This window comes from Furipterus horrens, unplaced genomic scaffold (assembly GCF_987537825.1).
Source record: "Furipterus horrens unplaced genomic scaffold, mFurHor1.1.pri manual_scaffold_6, whole genome shotgun sequence".
NCBI classification, from domain to species: Eukaryota; Metazoa; Chordata; class Mammalia; order Chiroptera; family Furipteridae; genus Furipterus; species Furipterus horrens.
This window is the reverse complement of record NW_028327176.1, coordinates 30,447,050-30,466,328: the sequence shown is the minus strand read 5'-3', so window position 1 is coordinate 30,466,328 and position 19,279 is coordinate 30,447,050. Positions and strand designations below refer to the sequence as shown.

Below are 19,279 nucleotides of genomic sequence, written 5' to 3'. Positions count from 1 at the left end.
CCCTGCTAACAGGGCTTGGCTAGGCAATGGCTGGGCCTGCTGGGAACTGATGTGAACCAGAACAGCTCCGAAGGCAGGGGACAGAGGTGAAGTCAGACATCTCTCAGGACCCATGCCCTGTCCCAAGCACCAGCACCCAGCTGTGTACCGCAATCGCCCATTCTTCCTGCTCAAGGCCTTGATAACAGAAAGTTCTGGGCCGTCTCTCTCCTGGCCACCTCGGAGAGCAGACTGCCCTTGGCTACCAACAGCCTGTTCTTGACTCAGTAGCAACCCAGCAGCTGGGGAGCACCAGTGAACCAGATGCAGACCCCCACACCTGCCCCTCCTGACCAGCTGGAGCAGGTGTCATTCTATGAGATATCAGTGAACACCTACTATGTTCAGGGTTCTGTGTGGGGAAGAAAGGCTCAGGATGCAAGACACGGTAAGTGAAGAAGCTCCCCGTCTAATCAGGAAGGCAAGAACCATATAAGGCAGAATTTGGTGCCATGTGTTTGTGCTTATCAGCAAGTAGGATTCATCGAAGAAGCACCAGACATCAACCCTGGGCTGGGGTTTCAAGAAGGAAGAGAGACAGTCTTGCCCTCAGGAAACACCCATCAATACAATGTGATATGCTAAGTGTCCAAGGCAGGTATAAGTGAGGCTTTAGGGAGATGCAGAGGTGAGGTTTTGGTCAGGGAAGACTGCCAGGACCGCTCCCCAACCCGCACCTGGCCCTCCAACAGGGCCCGTTCCAGCCTGGACCCGATTTAAACCCAGGCTCAGACCAGACCCCTAACCCAAATGCACTCTCAGCTGAGGTTAAACAACTCACCCTCCTCCCCGATTCTGATGACAAGTCTGCATGGTTAAGTTTCCTTTTGGGCTTTTCTATTTATGTTGTCATTGATTACTTTGCTCCTAACTCATCTGATTTCAATTTGGACTGATTTGATCCTAATTTTATTACCATGTAATCTGAATGCACATAATTACTATAATTATGCCTCTGAGGGAAACAGCTCCTCCACTGCGGGAAGACCTAAATTTAGGACTTCCTGGCAAGGGCGGCTGTTGGCTGGGTGGACCCACAGGCACCTCAGAGCTGGCAGCCTTTGGGTGCACAGATGCCTTCCCCGCCCCACCTCAGCGAGGTGGGTATTTTGGGCTTCATCCCAGTGATGGGGTTGAGGCCCCTCTTGGGAGCCCTGGGAATACATAGGGCTGTGGGCCAGAGGTTGACGAGCCCACCCTCTCTGTGTTCTCTAGCTCATGCTGCCATCCTCTGCTACCCTTCTCAGCCTGGGTTTCTCCTTTCCGCCAGCACCCACATGCCACCCACATCCCAAGGCTGCTCTACCTCTAGGGTGCAAGAAGCCAGCAGTCTCCCTGAGAAGACTTGGAGAGCAAGAGGTTTCCCTGCTAATCATGGGGATGAGGAAAGCAAGCTGTGACAGAAGGGCTTGCCACCGGCCTGTGTGGATCTTTCCTAGAATTCTAAGCCTAGTCCAAGACCTCTTCCTCCAGGAAGTCTCCCTGACCAATCCAGCTCTCTCCATACTTTGCCATTTATATCACCCTCATATACACAGCAAAATGGCCATGCCCCCATCTCATGCTCACCTGCTGCCATCCTCTCGCAGGAAGCCACCAGGACCTGGGCCTGGTCTGCCCTGCCCCCAAAGCTCACTTACCCAGTGCAGGGACCCGATGCAGACCTTGGCAGCCATCAAGGGCACGGTGGGGTCCGAGGGCCGCAGCTTCACACATTCCCGTAGCAGCGACACAGCGTAGGCCGACTGCAGAAGAAAGAGCAGGCAACGCCATCACACGCATCCTAGGTTGCAACTGACTGGGCGCCTTATACAGTGGGGGAGTTGCCAAATTGTCAGTCCTTGCTCTGTACCCCTTTCCTCCCAAGAGACAGAAAGAGGGCCCGGTAGGAGCCCAGGCGATGTGGGCAGGCAAGTCCTTCCTGGGCTTCAGCTTCCTCATCTGGAGAATGGTAGCTGTGACCTTACCCAGGAGTGATATGACAACAGCTAGGGGGACAACAGGTGGAAGCTCTTTAAAAGGAACTCCAATATGAACCACATATGTGCTAGAGGTAGAAAGGGGCTCTCCTAAACCTCTGAGTTCAACACTCTTGGGTTAGCAGATGATGAGATCAGGCCAAAACCACATGGGGACTTGGAGGTAGGGCTGGGGGTAGGGAGTGGGGTAGAAGTGTAAAGGCTGGCAGATAAGGAGGAGAGCAGCCAGGAGGGCAGAGCCAGAGAGAACCTCCAGACAGGAATCTGGGGATCCCCCAAGGCTCTAGGGAGTCAGCCAGGGAGATGGGGTCAACCTGGTCTTGCTGAGGATGGCCCAGTGTGGACAGGGGGCCAAGGGGGGATGGCATCCAGAGCCAGGCAGGGATGTCACTGATCACAGTGATGAGAAAAGAACAGCAGTGACACTTATCTAGATCTTGCTGTGGACCAAACTTGGCCCTCTGCCTGCTTTGGTAAAAAAATACAGGAACTCAGCCAGGTCCGTTCATGTATGTATTATCTGGGGCCGCTTTCATGACGCTAAGGCAGAGTGGAGTAGTTCCCACAGAAACTGTCTGGCCTGCAAAGTCAAAAATGTCTACTCTCTGATCCTTTATAGAAAGTCTGCTGATCTCTGTTCCAAGTTCTTTATAAATATTAAATCATGTAATTTTCACAACTCTCCTGTGAGGTAGATGCTGTGTGCCTATTCACAGATGAGGACACAGAGAAGTTAAGTAGCTCATTCAAAACCACAATGCCCATAAGTGGCTGAGCTGGGGTTTGAAGAGTCTGGCTCTTAGTTTGTAACCATGGCCCTATCCTGTTTCCGTGGTGACTACCTTGGCCAGAGAGGAGACCTGTGTCTCCCACTCCTCCCCACCCCCACACATACTCACTCTTTCCACAGAACTCAGCAATGATCCCCACTGCCCGCCTACCCAGTGTGTACATGCCCCTGCCTGTGTTGAGCCCCAGGTAGGCAGGGACACAGGCGTAGTTCCGACAATTCCCATGTGCTGGGGGCCCTCCTGTGGGCTGAGGTCCCACCACAATCAGCTCTCTCCCTCCCTGGCAACTCGGAAGGTAATGCTGAGGACTTGGGGGCCCGCCTGCCCACGGCACGGTGTGAGGGACTGGCAGAAGCAGACCTGGGACCCTGCTTCTCTTGCACTACCCCTCCTTTTCCCACGAGCTGAGGAAGAAGAGCTTTTCTCAGCCCAGATGTGACTGATTTCCCTGGGCTCTGACTCATTAAGCCAATTCCAGATGTCTCAGACAACAGCCTGCTCTGCCCAGTGCTGGGCAAGGGATAGCAGAGTCCCTGTGGAAATGGGGAGAGGCCATGGCTCTTGGTTGTCAGGAAGGCTGTGGAGGGCCGACAATGCCCCTCCGCCCCCCATGCTCTCCCAGGAAACAAGAGGGTGTTAGCATATGATGGGCTCTGAACAAGGGTGGTGGCATGAGGGGCTCGAAGGAGTTGCCAGGCTGTCCGTCTCTCCTGAGACCCTCCCCTGAGATCCTCTCCTGTGAATGCTACTCCCAGCACTGGCCCCACCCCCGGTCCCTCTGGCCACACCCCCTGGCAAGCTTCAAGGCCTTTCCTAGGCGTCCTTCGATGGCTGCTGACCTCTGCACCCTTAAAATACAGGGTTCTCTAACCCTGACCCTCCAAATTCACATTCTGCCCCTACACAGACCACAAAACACTGCTATTTAAGGAGCCATCTGTGGACTCCACAGTCAGAGCAACCGGCTCTTCAAAAAAAAAATTTTTCTGTCATGCTGGTTACCTAGCAACACAGTCAATGTGCTTGCTGAGGAGACCAAAAGAAGGAGCGACCTGAATCATGCCATGGAACCCATCCTTTCTTCCTGCAGGTTGATGTGCCAGATGTATTTATACATATGGCTCACCTAACCTTCTGGAAGATCTTCTGGGCACAATCACAGGTATAGAACCTTAGGATCTTAAAAAAGGTGAGGTCTGTTTGACCAGGCTGACTGATCTGGTGGGTAGGGCTCCTGAGGGAGGTGGAGAGTATACTTCTAGAACAATCTCCTGCTGCATGGAATGCAGTGGTGGGTGTATCCTAGGGTCTCCAGCCTCATGTGTGAGGAACACACCCATCACCCCACTCTCATCTCAAGCCCATTCTCATGAGCACCTTGCTGGTGTGTGAAGGAGCCGGGCCGGGACACTAGCTCCCTGGATCCTGGGATGTGCTGGGCTGCGTTTGGGCCCCTCTGACTCTTCTCAGTAAGGAGGAGGAAGACTCCATACCTCCCAGGCTAACATGACACCTTCTCCTGAGACTGGGGGGCTTCCGGGAGCAACCATCAAAATGAAAGCTAACTCCTGGGTGTAATGTATTCTGAGGAGGAGTCCCCAGCTTTTCTTAGCATCTCATAGGGGTCCAAGACTTATAGAAGGGTGAGGACCACTGGTCCACACTCACGATTACGAAACTAGAGGCATTTTCTGTTTCCTGGGGGCACGAAGAAGCTGTCACATGCCACTATGAGCTGTCTGCCCAGGCTCCACGTAAGCTCCAGCCCCCGCTCCTGCTTCCCCATCTTTGTTCTTAACTCTCTCTGAGCCTTCACAGGGCCTGCTGGGTACACCCTGTCCTGACTGCATGGGGGTGGGGCAGGGAAGAAGAGGTCTGGGAAGACAAATGCCCGGTGGGGCAGAGGCAGGGGCAGAGAAGGCTCCCCACTTGATTCTCGGCTGCATTTCCTACCTGTCAGGCTACAGAACCTGCTCTCCTTCCCTCTCCCTGCCAGGACCCAGCCTGTGCACCCTCTATTCGTGATGGAGGAGCTGGCAAGCCTAGGAGGGCCCTCCGTGGAGACGGCTGCAGGGCTAGAAATGGCAGGTGGCACAGATAGGCGGGCGGGCAAAGAATTCCCTCAGCTCCGTGAAAGGGCCCTGGGTTTTTACAGCTCTTGGAATGATCTGGGAGCTCATGCCACCTTCCTTCCTGCCCTCGAAGCATCCTCAGTTCCAGCAGCCCTAGCACCAGCCCCGGAAAGCTTTTCCTATCATGTCGCTACTTAAAATAGAGGCTTATGTAAGTGTAATTCTCATCCGAGGGAAACAAGGGGTGTTAAATCAGGACTTGGTGGGTGGAGAGCAAATGTAGCCCTTCGACCCGGGACATGGTCAGTTCCAGGTTCATGGGCAGGTGCTTTCCTGACTCCACGCTTGGGGTGGCAGGGGAGGGCAGGAAGACAGCTACCACCCAAATGAAACCAGGTTCCTCTTGCTGGAACCTACGCCCCACACCTGACTCATGCTGTTCCACCCATCAATTCTCCCGTGGACATGCTACGATGCCCACGTGTGCACATATCCCCAGAAAAAAGCACCCCTAGACTCATACTTGCACATCTGACACACTTAAAACTCACATATGGAACCTGGTTCACACAGGGGTCTGTGTGTGGCCCTCCCATGCCCTCACTCTTCTGGAGATGAAAACCAGCTGCTTGACAGCATTTCTGAATTCCCACCTGCCTGCCGTCCCCCTCCTCTGGGAGGGACCAGAAGATAGCAGAGTCCCCTGAGGGTGATGTGCAACCCCCAGAGCCTGGGCCTTACCTTTCCACAAGCCACCATGGAGAGTGCCACTTGGTACCAAAGGTGAAATTCTCCACATGCAAATTTCATGGCTCGCTCCAGACACTGGTGAGAGGGAGACGGTCAGCACTTCCCAGTCAGGACACCCTCCCTCTGCCCTGCCACTCTTCCAGGGTGATCACTGCCCAAGTCTCCACCCTTAGGAGGCTGCGGGAGGCCGCACTTGGTTCTAGTTAGAAAACCCCAGCGGTAACCTGTCCATGAGACTGGCATGCTGTGCTATCCCATGCAAGTCTCTCACCCTCTCTGACCCTCGGTCCCCACCTCCATAGTGTGTGAATGATCTCACGGGGCAAAGGTGCAAAGTGAATGAAGTGAGATTTGTGGAAGTGCTTTCCAAATGTAGACATCCAATAAAAATAATAAGAGCTGGCATGTGTTAATATCGTGCACGGTGCTGCTCTCAGCTTTTTAAACACGTTTTAACTCATTTGCTCCTTCCTCCCAACAAGCCTGTCAGGTGGGCCATTTAATTCTCAGTGAGGAAGCTGAGGCCTGAATGAGCTGCCAGTCGTGAGGCCTCTCTGTGGCAGAGCAGGCTGACTGCAGAGCCCATGGTCAGAACGCCGCTAAAATGTAAAGGCTCCTCTTCATCCTGCAGTTAGTTCTCTACACCCACCAAGAGAGACAACGGCTCCACCGGCCTGGCCAGTCCCGGGCAACGCAAACCACAGCTGCCCAGGGACATCTCACAGTCCCCCATAGAAGTGGTTCTAGGGGCCAGAGGCAGATGCCACCAATATAGGAGAACAGGATCCACTGTGTGGCCATGATCAGGGGAGGTGGGGGACAGGTGAGGGACACAGGACCAGCCAGCATGCACTTGAAGAGCTCAGCGGCCTGGGTTCACATGCTAGCTCAACACACAAAACCCAGCTCTCTGGACGTCATCTTCATGTGGTAAGCTTGAGTGAACACCACTTATCATTCCCACAGTAAAGGGGGGATCATCTTAGAAAGCACCTCGCATGGCGCCTGGTGTGAGCAGGGGCTTGGCAGGTATCACTGTCCCTCCTTTTAGGAGCCCTCAGAAACACGTGCAGAGAGAATCTACTGCCAAGAGGCTCATTCCTGTCACAAGGAGACAAGGGCCCCAAAGCCACCTTGATCTCAGCTTAGATTTGAAATCTCAGATATGTGAATGCCACGTGCCTTGTGCGTAGGGGGCAGAAGAGGGGGAAGCTCAGTGCCCCTGGTGCCCCCACCCCAGGGAGTTACCACCCCCTGGGCACAGCCCACTGAGCACTGTGCCCACTGAGCACTGCTCTAGCAGGACTTGCCCAGCAGGATGGGGGTGTCTGTCTACCCAGCTTAGAACCCTGCCAAGAAAGGAAGTCACAAGACACCAGTGTCATCTCTAGGGGAAACTGAGGGGTGCATAATTTTCCTCTTCTACCTTTCTATACAATGCCATGTGTTACTTTCAAAAGAAAAACACATAAGACCATTAGTAAAGCCAAAGAACACCCTGCCAGTGAAGGGCAGCTCTCAGTATTGGAAAAGGAACTGTCCCAAGCCTGGCCTCCCAAGAACTGAGCTGCACCCCTTGGTGGGGACAGGGAAGGGATGGTGGAGGAGGATAACTGGTGGCCCCATGTGACTTCCTCTGCATGCCACCTGAGTCCTGGCTGGGACAGGTCGGCCATACCTCTGAGAGCATGACATACTGGCCCCTCCTGCCCAGCGTGATGCTCAGGAGGTCGTAGATGGCCGCAGCGTTCCGCAGGCTCACCGCCCGGTCCTGCTCCTGCTCCGGCGCCCGGCTCAGCACCACGTCCCGAGTGGCCTGTAGAGGGACATGGTTAGGGAAGGAGTGAGGACAGAAAATGAGCAGGTGCCTGTCCCTGTAGGGACCCTGCCTGCCAGGTCCAGTGACCATCACCCTTTCACCACTGACCTGGGCCAGGCAGGTGGCCACACTCCCAGAAATAGCCAGACCCCTCCTCACCCTCACAAAGGCTCTCTCCAAAGAGAGAACACCCTCCACTCTCAGCCCAGGCTGGGGTGAGGGAGCAGTTCTGAAGTCTTGAGCTCCGGGTAAGCAATGCTTTATTCTGCAAGATTTCAAACCTACAGGAAAGTTGCGAGACTAACCATAATAATAAACCCAATTGTTAACATTTATCACGTTGGCTTTGTTTCTCTCTCTAATATATAACAATAATGATAATAAGTGACAGCAACATGACCCTTTACCCCGAAACACCAGAGGACATTCTCTTTAGAACCACAACAGAACACCAAATTCAGGGAAGCCAGGACTGATATTACCATCATCTGACACCCGTTCATATTCAGTTTGTTACCCTTCCCACGGATGACCTTTTCAGTTGTTTACTTTTTCTCATTTTAGGACCCAATCCAGGATGATGCCTTGCGCTCAGGTGCCATGTCTCATTAGTGTCCTTTCATCCGGAAGAGCCCTTCAGCCCTCCTCGGCCTTCAGGACACTGGCGTTTTTGAGGAGTTAGACCAGTGTTTGGTGGAAGAGCCCCTGTGTTTGTACAATAATTGCTCAGTCATAGAAACAGCTTCAGAGAATATGTGGAATTGTCTAGATCAGGTGGGTGGTCTGCTGCTTGATCACGGAAGTGAGCTCAGGCTGTGGGCCCTGGGTGCCCTCTTCTCTAACTCTGTGGGTCCCCCAAGTCCCTCTGATAAGGACCCCCATACTTCCTTTCCATCATCCACAGGCCTATTCTTGACTCCCTCCAACCATGGAGCGCTCTCCTCTCTGTTCCTCCCCAAGAAATCTCGCCCAAACTTGCGGCCTCTGTGCAGGTGTTCAGAACTCAGGAAGGAGTTCAGCAGCTCAGAGCTGCCGGGGGCTGCTCAGGGAGGGAGGGCCATAGTCTGAAGGGGAAGCTCTGTCTCACCAAGCCTGAAATCTCACCATCAGGAATCCCAAACACTCTTGTTCTGTGGACTGTGGCCTGTGGCCCTGGTTCCCTTACACCCATACCCTGGGGAAAGCACTCAGGCTCAGAACAGCTGAACAGAAGTGCTGGGGGTTTCTGAGCTGAGCAGCAACAGGGCAGGTACCCCACCCCCCAACACACATACCGAGGGCCAAAGTGAAGCAAAGCTGAGTTCTGGCCAGACGCCCTCTCTGGCTGCTCCCAGCATTCTCCCCTCTCCCACCTGTCCTTTGCCCAAGCGGTTTCTTCCTAGGATCCCCTTCCTTCTATAGACAGACGGTCAGAGCCTCCTCCACACAGGACTTCAGACCAAGGGCTCGGCCTTCCTGACCGAGTAAAGGGAACTGCTGGCCCTTAAAAGTCAGATCCCACTGGTCAGATCCAGACAATCCTTCCTGTCACAGATGGTCCTCACACCCCCTCCTCCAGGTCAGGGGCCGAGGCTCCCATGTGGCTGCAGACAGAAGCCCAGTGGCTTTTGGACTGTGGACCCTGGACGTCCTGCCGTGCAGACCTAAACTGTGTTCCCACAAAGGCTTCTGGAAGCCAAAGAGCCTCTACGACCCAAGGAAGTGACTTGCCCACGGGGGCATTTCAGGCAGAAGGTGGGCCAGTGGCCAGGGCTACACGAAGGGTGAGGGCAGCCCACCGCCACCGTGGACACGGACCAGCCCTAGGAGAGGGTATGGGAGGCCAGGAGACCCCCAGAAAGGCTGAGCACTGGCACCAGCCTGGCAAACAAAAGCAGGTCAGGAACTCGAAAGGGTTAAGGGAGAGGAGTGGAGGGAAAGTGCCAGAGAAACCCCCCTCCTTCCTGGTGAAATCCACCCACACAGGCACCGACAGGAAGGGAGAAGAAATTTTAAGGAGATGCTTGGCAGGAGCTATTTCACTGAGCTGAGGAGGAACACAAAACTCCAGAACTTGCTCTGTGCCTGGCCATGTTCCTCCCCGCTCCCCACCTCCAGCCTTCACCTCCAGCAACTCCGCAGCTCAGGCTGCCCAGCATGGGGCCTGGACAGGCAGCTTCCACACGGCAGCACTGAGGGTTAGACGCAGTCCATGCCCTCAGCAGCAGCACACAGGCGAGTGGAAACTGAGCTACAATTCTGGTGCGAGAGGTCCTGACGGGCAGGGAGCCTGCAGGGTGGCTTTTCTGTGGGCGGAGGGAGAAGGCACATCTAGGATCTGGGGACCCGCCCATGCTGTTCAGGGCAGATGAGCAGCAAGTTGTCAAACAGAGGTCTCAGCTCTGGTTGGTCTGTCCTTGAAGAGTAGCCCCTGGGGGAACCGAACTCCAAGCCCCTCCAGACTGCCCCAGCATGAAGTCAAAGTCCTCCCCACCCCCGCACGGGACTCCCCCTGCCGGGATCCCTATCCACCCTACAGATTATCATTGTTCCCTGTCAGCCTGGCTGCCTGCTGGCTCCTCACCACTCAACACAGGTATCAGCCCCCTCAGTGACATCCTTGGCTTATCTTGCCAGGTGAGGCTGGACCCCGTTGCCCTCCCCTAACACTGGGCATCCACTGCAACCCTCACACGTCCAACTGGTTCACCAGTCCTTGAGGCAGGGACATTTCTCTAGACTCCCAGGCCCAGTACAGGCTCACACAAAGCCCTGGCCTCGGTTCATGTGTGTAGAACAACGAGCGACATTTGAGAGAGCAACATTTCTGGGCCTAGTGTGGGAACTTCCTTCTGTCCACCCTAGAACGTGACCTTTAAAGAAACAGTGTCTCTTAATGTGGGCCTGGTAGAGGGAGGGGTGGATTTCTAGCACATGGGGAAGGAATTAGGTCATAAGAACAGGAACAGAAGAGGGGGTTGCAGCAGCACCTCCTCTGCCGAGGGCACCTTCCCCGGGGGTCCTCAGAACTTGGAGCCTGTGCCAAGATGGAAGCATGGTTCCCTAAAGGAAAGCCAAAAGCAGAAGTTTGCCCTGCGGTTGCTATAGCTCTAGGGCAGGGCTGCAGCTACATGCTCCAGTGCTTGCGGGCTGGGCCTCTCTGTAACCATGGCAACAGGGTAGGGTGGAGGAAATGGGGCAGAAAGAGGGACGTTGGAGCTGTTGGGGGAGCAACAGGGTAACATTCACGTGTAGCTCAGGGGCCAGAGCAAGCCTCAGAGGACAAGGCCCCAGACGCTCTTGGGGGCTTCAAGTCCTTGCTCACGGCACCCCAACTGTCCTGCTCCCTCCTCCCAGGGCTCGCCACCCTTAAAGTCACACAGTGCTCCCAGCTGCATCAGGAGCCTGCCTTGAACTAGTTCGTCACACTCTTTTCCTTCCACCATTTAAATGGTCTTACTAGAAAATCCTCCAGATCAAATGCAGAGATGAATGTGAATGCGCCTGTGACCCTTAAAGCAATATATGGACACTATGTGTTCTTCTTGGAGTAATGGCAGGATATTCTCCCCTGGTTTCTCCCTGCATAACCCCCAGGCCCACCCCCAGGCCTCTAGCCCCTGGGGGTGCCCAGCTTTTGTCTAACCCATGCATTTACTCCCAGACAGGATTCGTGGGCTGTCCCTGCTCCTCGTCTTGGACGCTTTGGCTGTCCTTCAAGGGGTGGCCTCCCCCAGACTAAAGGGCATTCATCCCAGGCCTTCCAGCAGGTCAGAAGAGACAAAGCCAAAGAAACATGCTCCTCTCTATGCCCCATCACCCCACAGCTCGTCACAGCCAGCGTGACCCACAGCTGGTCTCTGGACAAGTACCCAGAAAGCAAATACGGGCCTTCTAAGAAGGTCCACGAGGGAACATGCATTTCCCGACCTGGGGAACCTGCCCCTGTGAAACTGAAGGCAGGCAACTTCTATTCAGACAGCCATTCGCTCGGCGTGCGACATGCACAACCTTTCAGGATCTGAATTTTCAAGCCCATCACCTCATCTGGTCTCACAGTGACCCCATCGACAGGCAGGATGAAATCACTGTGGGCCCTTCACAGATGGGGAAACTGAGCCCCAGAAGGTCCCAGAAACTAAGACCAGGCCCATGATGGCCAGTTCAGGGTGGCTTTGGCTACCCTGTGCTCCTCCTTGGCCAGTCCCGGTCTGATCTCCTGCTGGCCAGACAGTAATAAGCTTTGCTTCTGTCCAGCCCTGTCTCTCCTCTCTAACCCCGGACACAAACAGGGTACGAGAAGTAAAGGGAACTAATGTCCCATTTGTAGATGGGATCTCTTAATTCTCACAATGACTTTCACACGTACTACTGTCCTATCTTATATACGAGAAGGCCGAGGCCCAGGAAGGCCAGGGAGGCACCCCAACGCGTACAGGTAGATGGTTGGGACTCAGATTAGAACCTAGACATTTTGGCTTCACTCCCTGGCTCTTTCCCTGCCTGCAGGTGCCTCTGAGAAAGCGTCCAGTAAGCTCGTCCACGTCATCAGAGGGCCTGGCACGTTTCTGCTGATGGAAGAACCAAAGCAGAATCCAAGGCCAGGCTTTCCCAACGTCTGCTACCCTGCAGAGGACAAGCTCTTTGGGCGACATGGCCAGAGTCCCGCTCGGCCCTGTTCTCAGACACAGCCTCTCCACTGGCCAAGGACCCCGCCTTAGGGCCTTCTGCCCACAGCAGTTGCCCAAGAAAGGAGTCTCCCGGAAGCACCTGTGTGTGGCACCTGCCCCTCCTTGGAGGACGCTGTCATGTTCCACTTAGGCTGTTGTTCCCACTGGAAGACGTAATTACCACCGGCTTTCAAGCTGCCAATCCAGAGCCAAGAAATCACATGCCCTGTGACGCGTCCCATCTACCAAGCGACCTGGGCCAGGCCTACGCCAACCCCCACCCTGCTGCTGGATTAGGTTCCTGCAGCAATCACAGCTCTTCCTGCCGGCTAAGGCGAGAGGCTCTCCCCCTCTACTGAGCTGAGTGCTCTGAGCTGGCAGTGTGACCAGGCCCTTTACCGTCACAGAGCCAGGCCTCGTGTGAGAGCAGACCAGGTGCCAAGAGCTGGGACAATCTGTGCCCGTCTGCTGAGTCCCACATGGAATCAAGCCCAGGAAGCACTTCATGTATTTACTTTTTAAAACCAAATGGTACCTCAAACCAATTTTTCTCCCGGCCAGATCTGAACCTAAATGTTTTCTAAAATGACTAAGTCAAACCAGGTATAAAACTGACACATGTTGGACATCCACAGTGTACCAGGTGCCTTCATTCCATTTCCTTGATCTGTTCAAATCCCTGCAAGAGAGGCCTTCTTGGCCCCATTTTACAGATGAGAAAACTGAGGATCAGGAAGGTAAGAAACTTACGCAGGCCACGTAGGCTCTGAATGGGAAAGTTAAGAATCAGCCCTGGCTGGCGAGGCTCAGTAGACTGAGTGCCAGCCTGCGAACCAAAAGGTCACAGTTTGATTCCCAGTCAGAGCACATGCCTAGGTTGCAGGCCAGGTCCCCGGTTGGGGGCATGGGAGAGGCAAACTAACCGATGATTCTCACATCAATGTTTCTCTCCCTCTCTTTCTACCCCCCCCAAAAAAACCAAAATAAATAAAATCTTAAAAAAAAAAAAAAGATTCAGACCTCCAATGCCTAACATTGGGTATAACAAAAAAATTAGTTTGTAAAGCCCCCCACCCCATCACTCACCAGCAGGCCTTTTCTGCCCTTTCAGTTCCCAAGAACCTGATACCAGCACAACCTTTCCAGTGATGAACAGGGACCCAAGGATTCACTTTGCTGTTGCACATATTTTTATGCCCTAGATCAGTATTTTAGAAACGGGCAAGATTCCCGTACCTCCTGGTTTCCCAACTGTTTTAGAAAAACCAAGTTGGCTTTGATACATGGTTCTTTCAAAACCTAGACTATGGAATTTGGGCTTCAGCAGATTGAAGAAATTCCTTCTGATTTGGGGACCAGGACTTCCTCCATGTCTCTGGACACACACTCCACCAGGTGGGAGTACATGTGGGACAGGGTCTGACTGAACTGTTCACCACTGTATCCCAAGTGCTGAGCACAGCCTGGGATGCTGTGCAAACGAGATTGGGTAGATGAGAGATGGCTGCGTGGGCGAGTGGATTTTAAAATGCTCTTTTGGCCCCAAAGTCTCAAAACTGAATCCAAAACACAAATCTTCACCAGTTACAGCTCATATCCCTTGTGTTTCTATGGAAGCATTTGTAAGATATCTATTTACCTCTTGGAAGACAAGAACTTACCCATTCATTCTGATCACAGTCAGCCCATAACCAAAACCCTGGCCAACGCACCAGTCCCACACACAGATCCCATGCAGGCTACTCCTCTGAGCTCCAAACCACAAAACAGGGGCTGCCGTGCTCAGGAAATGTGCAAACACCCTTTCCCGGCGCAGCTGCCTGGGTGAGCCTGGAGGTGGGACAGCTAGGATGATTCCTCCTGGACTGGCTGTGCCGAAAGAGCTTTCACTGCAGTATAACGAATTCTGCAGGGATTAGGAGAACCCAAAAAGCAGGCACAGCAGCCAGCTGCTATTCTAGAGGTTCCTTCCCCTCATCTGCAGGGAAACTCAGCCAGCATCAAGTGAGACGAGGAAAACCCTGCAGGTACATGGAGGCCAGACTGAACCTTGGTTCAACAGAGGGGTTGAGCAGGAGTCTTGGGGGCTCACACAGGGGCGCCCACACCTGACTGAGAATGTGACTGCAGGGAAGGAGGGTGGGAAACAAGTACAAGAGAGAAGCCAGAAGTGGTCTGGTCACTCTGAGAAATTGCTCTGGGCCACAGCCACCACAGCCAGATCCCAGGTGGAAAGCCCTCTGTAGGTGACACACCAAAGTGAAGTCCATCACCAAGGCTCTCCCCCAAACTGCTAGTTTCAAAATATGTGACAGGTTGGGTGTGAGCAGGAGGAAGCCAGCCAGCCAGCCAGTCCTGGCAGAGGTGCCCCCTCCCAGCTGCACCCCCTCTGCTCTGCCTGCTGCAGGGAATTCTCAGGACACCGTCTGGCCTGCAGGCCTAGACCCCCTGAGTCTCCTGAGCAGGCAGCCAGCCACACAGCCTCTCGAAAAGGGGAAAGAGCTGCGTGCAGGGAAATTCACCTTGGCTGCAAGTGTGGGTCACCTTTTAGCAAAAGGCATTCTTCACCTTGTTTTAGGGCAGCTTGAGGGTTTGAGGAGGAATAACCTTAATGAAAAGGCATCTGAATTCTGGTCCTGGGCACCCAGATTAAACAGGGACCACAGAGCCCAGGCTTGATCCCAGCCTGTCTTTTGGAAGCTATTTAGGGAAACAGATGTGATTTGAATCATGGTTGCAAGGATTACAACAATGTGACCTTGACTAAGACACGCACCTGTTCTGGACCTCACTTAGCTCACCTGTAAGACAGGAACGTAACTATTACACTGAACCATGCAAAACTTTGTTTCCATATGGCCAATACAATCCCTACCTCTATGAGAGAATCAGCTTGGAACCTGGCAGAGAAGGACCTAAGAAATGTGCCTGTTTTCACCTTTGACCTCCTACCTGTGGACCACACTGTAACCCTCAGTTCAGGAAGGTGATGATAATGACCCATGTTTCTTGAGGCAGGTGACTTCAGTCCAACCTCACCTGAGGTGTAGGTGGTGAGATGATTAACTGAGGTGTGTGTAGGGGGCTGAGAGGGGTGCTAGTCTATGTCTGAGGTTCCATAGTTAGAAACCGGGGTTCAGTCTGTGGTGAGAGTAAGGATCCTTCTTCTGAGAAATGTGTACTGTTCTCCAGTGAAAATCAGGTCTGGTCCTTGGTATTGCTCTTGTCACATCAGGCTCACCAGCTGGATGTCCCCTCCCTGCAGCAACCACTCCCCACTCAGAAGCCCACACACTGCAAACCTGTCAGGACCACACCCTGGCCAGTTGGCACTCAGATCCAAATATTCACACCCCTTCGCCGGAACTCTGAAATCCGAATGGACCTGGCTGAGGAAGGACACAACCTCTTGCCCCCTGGTCCAGTGTCCCTCCTTTTGTCTATTTGCTGGACGACCTGTTGAACCGAGGCAAACAGGGACCAAAGTTCTCTAAACCAGCCCTGGCGTTGCACAGTCCCAGGTATCCAAGGGAATATCATTGTCTGGTTGCTCCAGGATCCAGCTCCTGAGGTCTTAGCTTTTCAAACTTCACTTCCACACAGTTATGAGATGCATCATTTAAAAAATCTAGTTCTCCACCTGGGGGTCCCCAGCTCATAAGCTCTGAGAGTTCCCTCAGACAGAGAGGACTCCCCCACATCATGCCATGCAGATGGCCTCCCTACACCTGGCCTCTGCTGCTCCTGCCCACCCCTCCTGCACCCCACCTCAGACCAGTGCAGGGCATTGGTCATCTCACCACTTCCTGGACCACCCACCCAACCTCTCCCCTCTGCTGAGACTCCTGAGCCCAGGCTTGGGGTGCTCATGTGCGCAGGAGTGTCTGTGTGTCTCCCTCCCGAGGCCAGGGGAAATGGGCCTTATTAAAAAAACCTAAAAAGCACTTTACGTGTGCTTTGTCCAGTACATCTTATTACCCCATTGCTTTATTTTTCCATAGCACACAGACACTGGCACCTGGGATATTTTAGTAGTCAATGACTTTATCCTCCACTCCTCACTAGAATGTAAGTTCCATGAGGGCGGGGCTTTTTCTCCATTTGGTTTGCTGCTCAGCAACTCTGGCATCTAGCCCGTGGCCTGCCACAAAGTAGATGATGCTTGATAAGTAGTTTTGCAAACTAGTGAATTCCTTTTACAGGCACACTTCCCTCCGGGAGTGACTATCATTTTATAGGTGAGGAAACTGAGGCTCGGAGGGGTCAGGTGGTTGGTGGAGGGCCTTCAGCTAATGAGCGGCAGAGCTGGAATCTGAACCCAGGTCACCCGCACCAGGAGCATGTGCTCCGTCCACTCCTGTCCATGGTCCCCGACCCTGCACAGGGCTGCTCCGTGCATACGGCTGACTTGCTGACAACCATTCTTGTAATCCCAGAAGAGGTGGGTGGGGCCTTGTTAGCTCAGTCCCTATTCATTTGGGGGCAGGACCCAAACCTTGTGCACCTCATTCCCTGAGTGTGGGGGGAGGAGGGCCGACCTAAGGATCATGCTTCAGGGGTGTCCCTGGGAAGAGGAACTCGGCTGGGACCTGGTGGCCTGTGCCTGAGCCCCACAGCCCTACCCCACCGGGCACAGCAAGGCCCTGGAGCTTACCATGGACTCGCTGATGAGGAGCAGCAGGAGGGCTTCCTCAATGTTGTCCTTTGGGCAGTAGAGGCTGGAAGACACAAAAGGTGGTGGCGTGGCTCCAGCACAGTCCTCACCCAGCACCGCTGGCCCGCCACGCTGCCACACTGGCCCTTCTGCCCTGGACTCAGCGCCAGCCCTGGTAAGGTGACCCTCTCCTGCATAATTCACAGGCACCGGATACCACCTGCAGCTCTGTATCATGCCCTGGAGGTATGGATCTGAAAGGCTGCTGTGGGTTGCCTGGCTGGAAATCCTGCGAATGCTCCTGGGGAAGATATGGCCCCTCCAGTGCCATATCCAAGAGGCGGGGGCAAGGAGCTCTGCTGGGCAGTAACAGACCCCACCTTCAATCACTGGCACAAACAAGACAGACTGGATATTAAGTAAGACAATTAGGAAGGCAGATGCTCCCCAAATACTTTGTGTGGCCTTGGGATGCCCTATAGGAGTCTCCTGCCAACCCCCACCCGAGGCCTGCCTTGTCTAGTCTACTCGGTTCCTGCTGACCCTGAAGAGCCAGACCGGCAGAGAGCTCGGTGGTGGATGGAGCAGAGAGAGGGGCCCAGCAGGGGCCGAACCCTGGGTGTGGTGTGAGACTGGCATGGTCCAGCAGGGCCAGCAGAGCTTACTTGTCTCCTTCATAGAGGTGAGGTTTCCGCAGGGCTTGCGTGATGAAGGAATTCTCCTCTTTGCTCATGAACTCGGGCAGAGGGTGGGACAGGGGACTCCAGTAGCAATCCTCACTCAGAGAGTGCAGCAGGACCCCCGCCAGGTGCTTGGCTGCCACCTGGTAGAGAGGGGGCAATCAGACCCAGGCACAGGTCATCTGTCCCCTGACATGGCCAGAATGCCCACCATCCCCTTCACAACCAAAGCTGCCAGCCTTACAAAGGGTTGCTCCTGCAGGGGGCCCAGCACTCCACTCCCCAGGGGCCCCCTCCAGCACTGAGCTTACCCATCCTTCCCTTTGGTCTTTGATAGCTCCTACTTAAACATTTATCCTCTCCCCTCTCCTAGGCAAGAGGTGCATGTCCCCCTTCTAACCCCGTGGAGCCTGGCACAACTTGGAGTACTCACAGGCCTTTGTCGAGCATCGGCACAGGCATCTCTCCCTACCAAATACCTTTCTGATATAGGACCAGAACTTCCAGAGTGAAAGTCTGGCTCTGACTTGGGGTGAGTGAAAGCCTAAGAAGGCGAGCCTGCCTTGGGCAGCAAAGCAGAATCAATGTTATTTACGAAGATCGAAAATCCCTAAGAATTTGCATAGCGCCTTGCTAGGACATGGTGGCAGTAGATCTCGACTCTGGCCCAAGACTGGGGGCCCTCTGCAGGGCTGCAATGAGAAGGTCGCTGGGGGTGCTTCCCAGGCTCAGTGGGAAGCATGCAGACTGATCAGCAGTGTGTGCCAGGAGCACAGAGGGGGAGTAAAGGAAGGCACATGACCTGCTGCCATCCCTGGTTCAGGGGCTGCCCGCTAGGGCTTCTGTCTCCCATTGAACTTGACCCCAGAATAAACTAGCGATAGCCAGCGCGCCCAGTCCATGGCCTGGGGGCCTCCTCCACGTTACCACTTTGAAGTTCTGAGTTGCCTTGGTCTCCACTGTCCTTAGGACCCCCCGGAGCTCTCTCATGCCTTTCACGATGTTCCTGGTGGGAAGACAGCACAGGCAGGGACATTAGCAGCCCACTCCCCCGCCGCCCAAAGGACATCCTCATTCAACCCTCCAACACTAGACGCCGGCCTCAGTTTTATTTGAAAACATTCGATAATTGCAATGGAAGGTCAGAGTTGTAACACCAGGACCCTAGAAGGCCCAGACATCACCCATCAGAGAAGTGGGGGATCCTTCTGTCCAGTTCCCCTGAAGGGGACCAAGACCAAGTGTTTCAGAGAAGATGTTATTTTGGCCTCGGGCTGGTGTCAGACCTTCTGACTTGAGTTGGTCTCACATCCTCCATCTTCACTCTCTGCAACAGGCCAACACTAGAACTCATCGTCACCTCTCAGTCCCTGCCACCAGGTCCCTGGACTGGCCTGCGTCACTTCGAGCCTGGATAACCACCCTGACCAGCCTCACCCCTTCCAGGTGGACCTCTGTACCTTAAAATAATTTTCAAGCTTTTACTAGTGTGACACACAATAAAAAGTATATTTGACATTGCAACCCCAGGTATATACACATTTTCCTAACATACCACTGAACCAAGTTTCTTAACATTACCTACCCCAACTACAGGCAATCCACTCTGAGAGTTCCATTTTATGTCTCCACCTCCTCCCTCTTTTAAAACGTGCTGGCTGAGGCCCACGAAATAGATCTTGTAACCCACTAACAGGTGGTAGCCAGTCGCTTGAAAAACTGTTTCCGCCGTCCCTCGAAGTGTCTACCCGACACGCAAGTCATCTCGTTCCTTCCCAGGCTGGCCCTCTGTTGGTGCCCTCAGCACTTACCGAGTCCAGTTTGGGCCTTTAGCTGTTGGTTCTGC

At 54.0% G+C, this 19,279-nt stretch overlaps 1 protein-coding gene across 1 annotated transcript in view; it reads right to left on the bottom strand.

The window, feature by feature from the left end:
- TTC7A (tetratricopeptide repeat domain 7A) overlaps nt 1-19,279 on the bottom strand; it is a 112,227-nt gene that overhangs the window by 50,467 nt on the left and 42,481 nt on the right. The window contains exons 6-11 of the mRNA XM_090281254.1: nt 18,361-18,439; nt 17,419-17,576; nt 16,754-16,817; nt 7,310-7,447; nt 5,623-5,706; nt 1,680-1,784 (exon numbers count right to left, since the gene is read on the bottom strand). Coding sequence (XP_090137380.1) covers nt 1,680-1,784; nt 5,623-5,706; nt 7,310-7,447; nt 16,754-16,817; nt 17,419-17,576; nt 18,361-18,439 — 628 coding nt within the window. The remainder of the gene's footprint in view (nt 1-1,679; nt 1,785-5,622; nt 5,707-7,309; nt 7,448-16,753; nt 16,818-17,418; nt 17,577-18,360; nt 18,440-19,279) is intronic.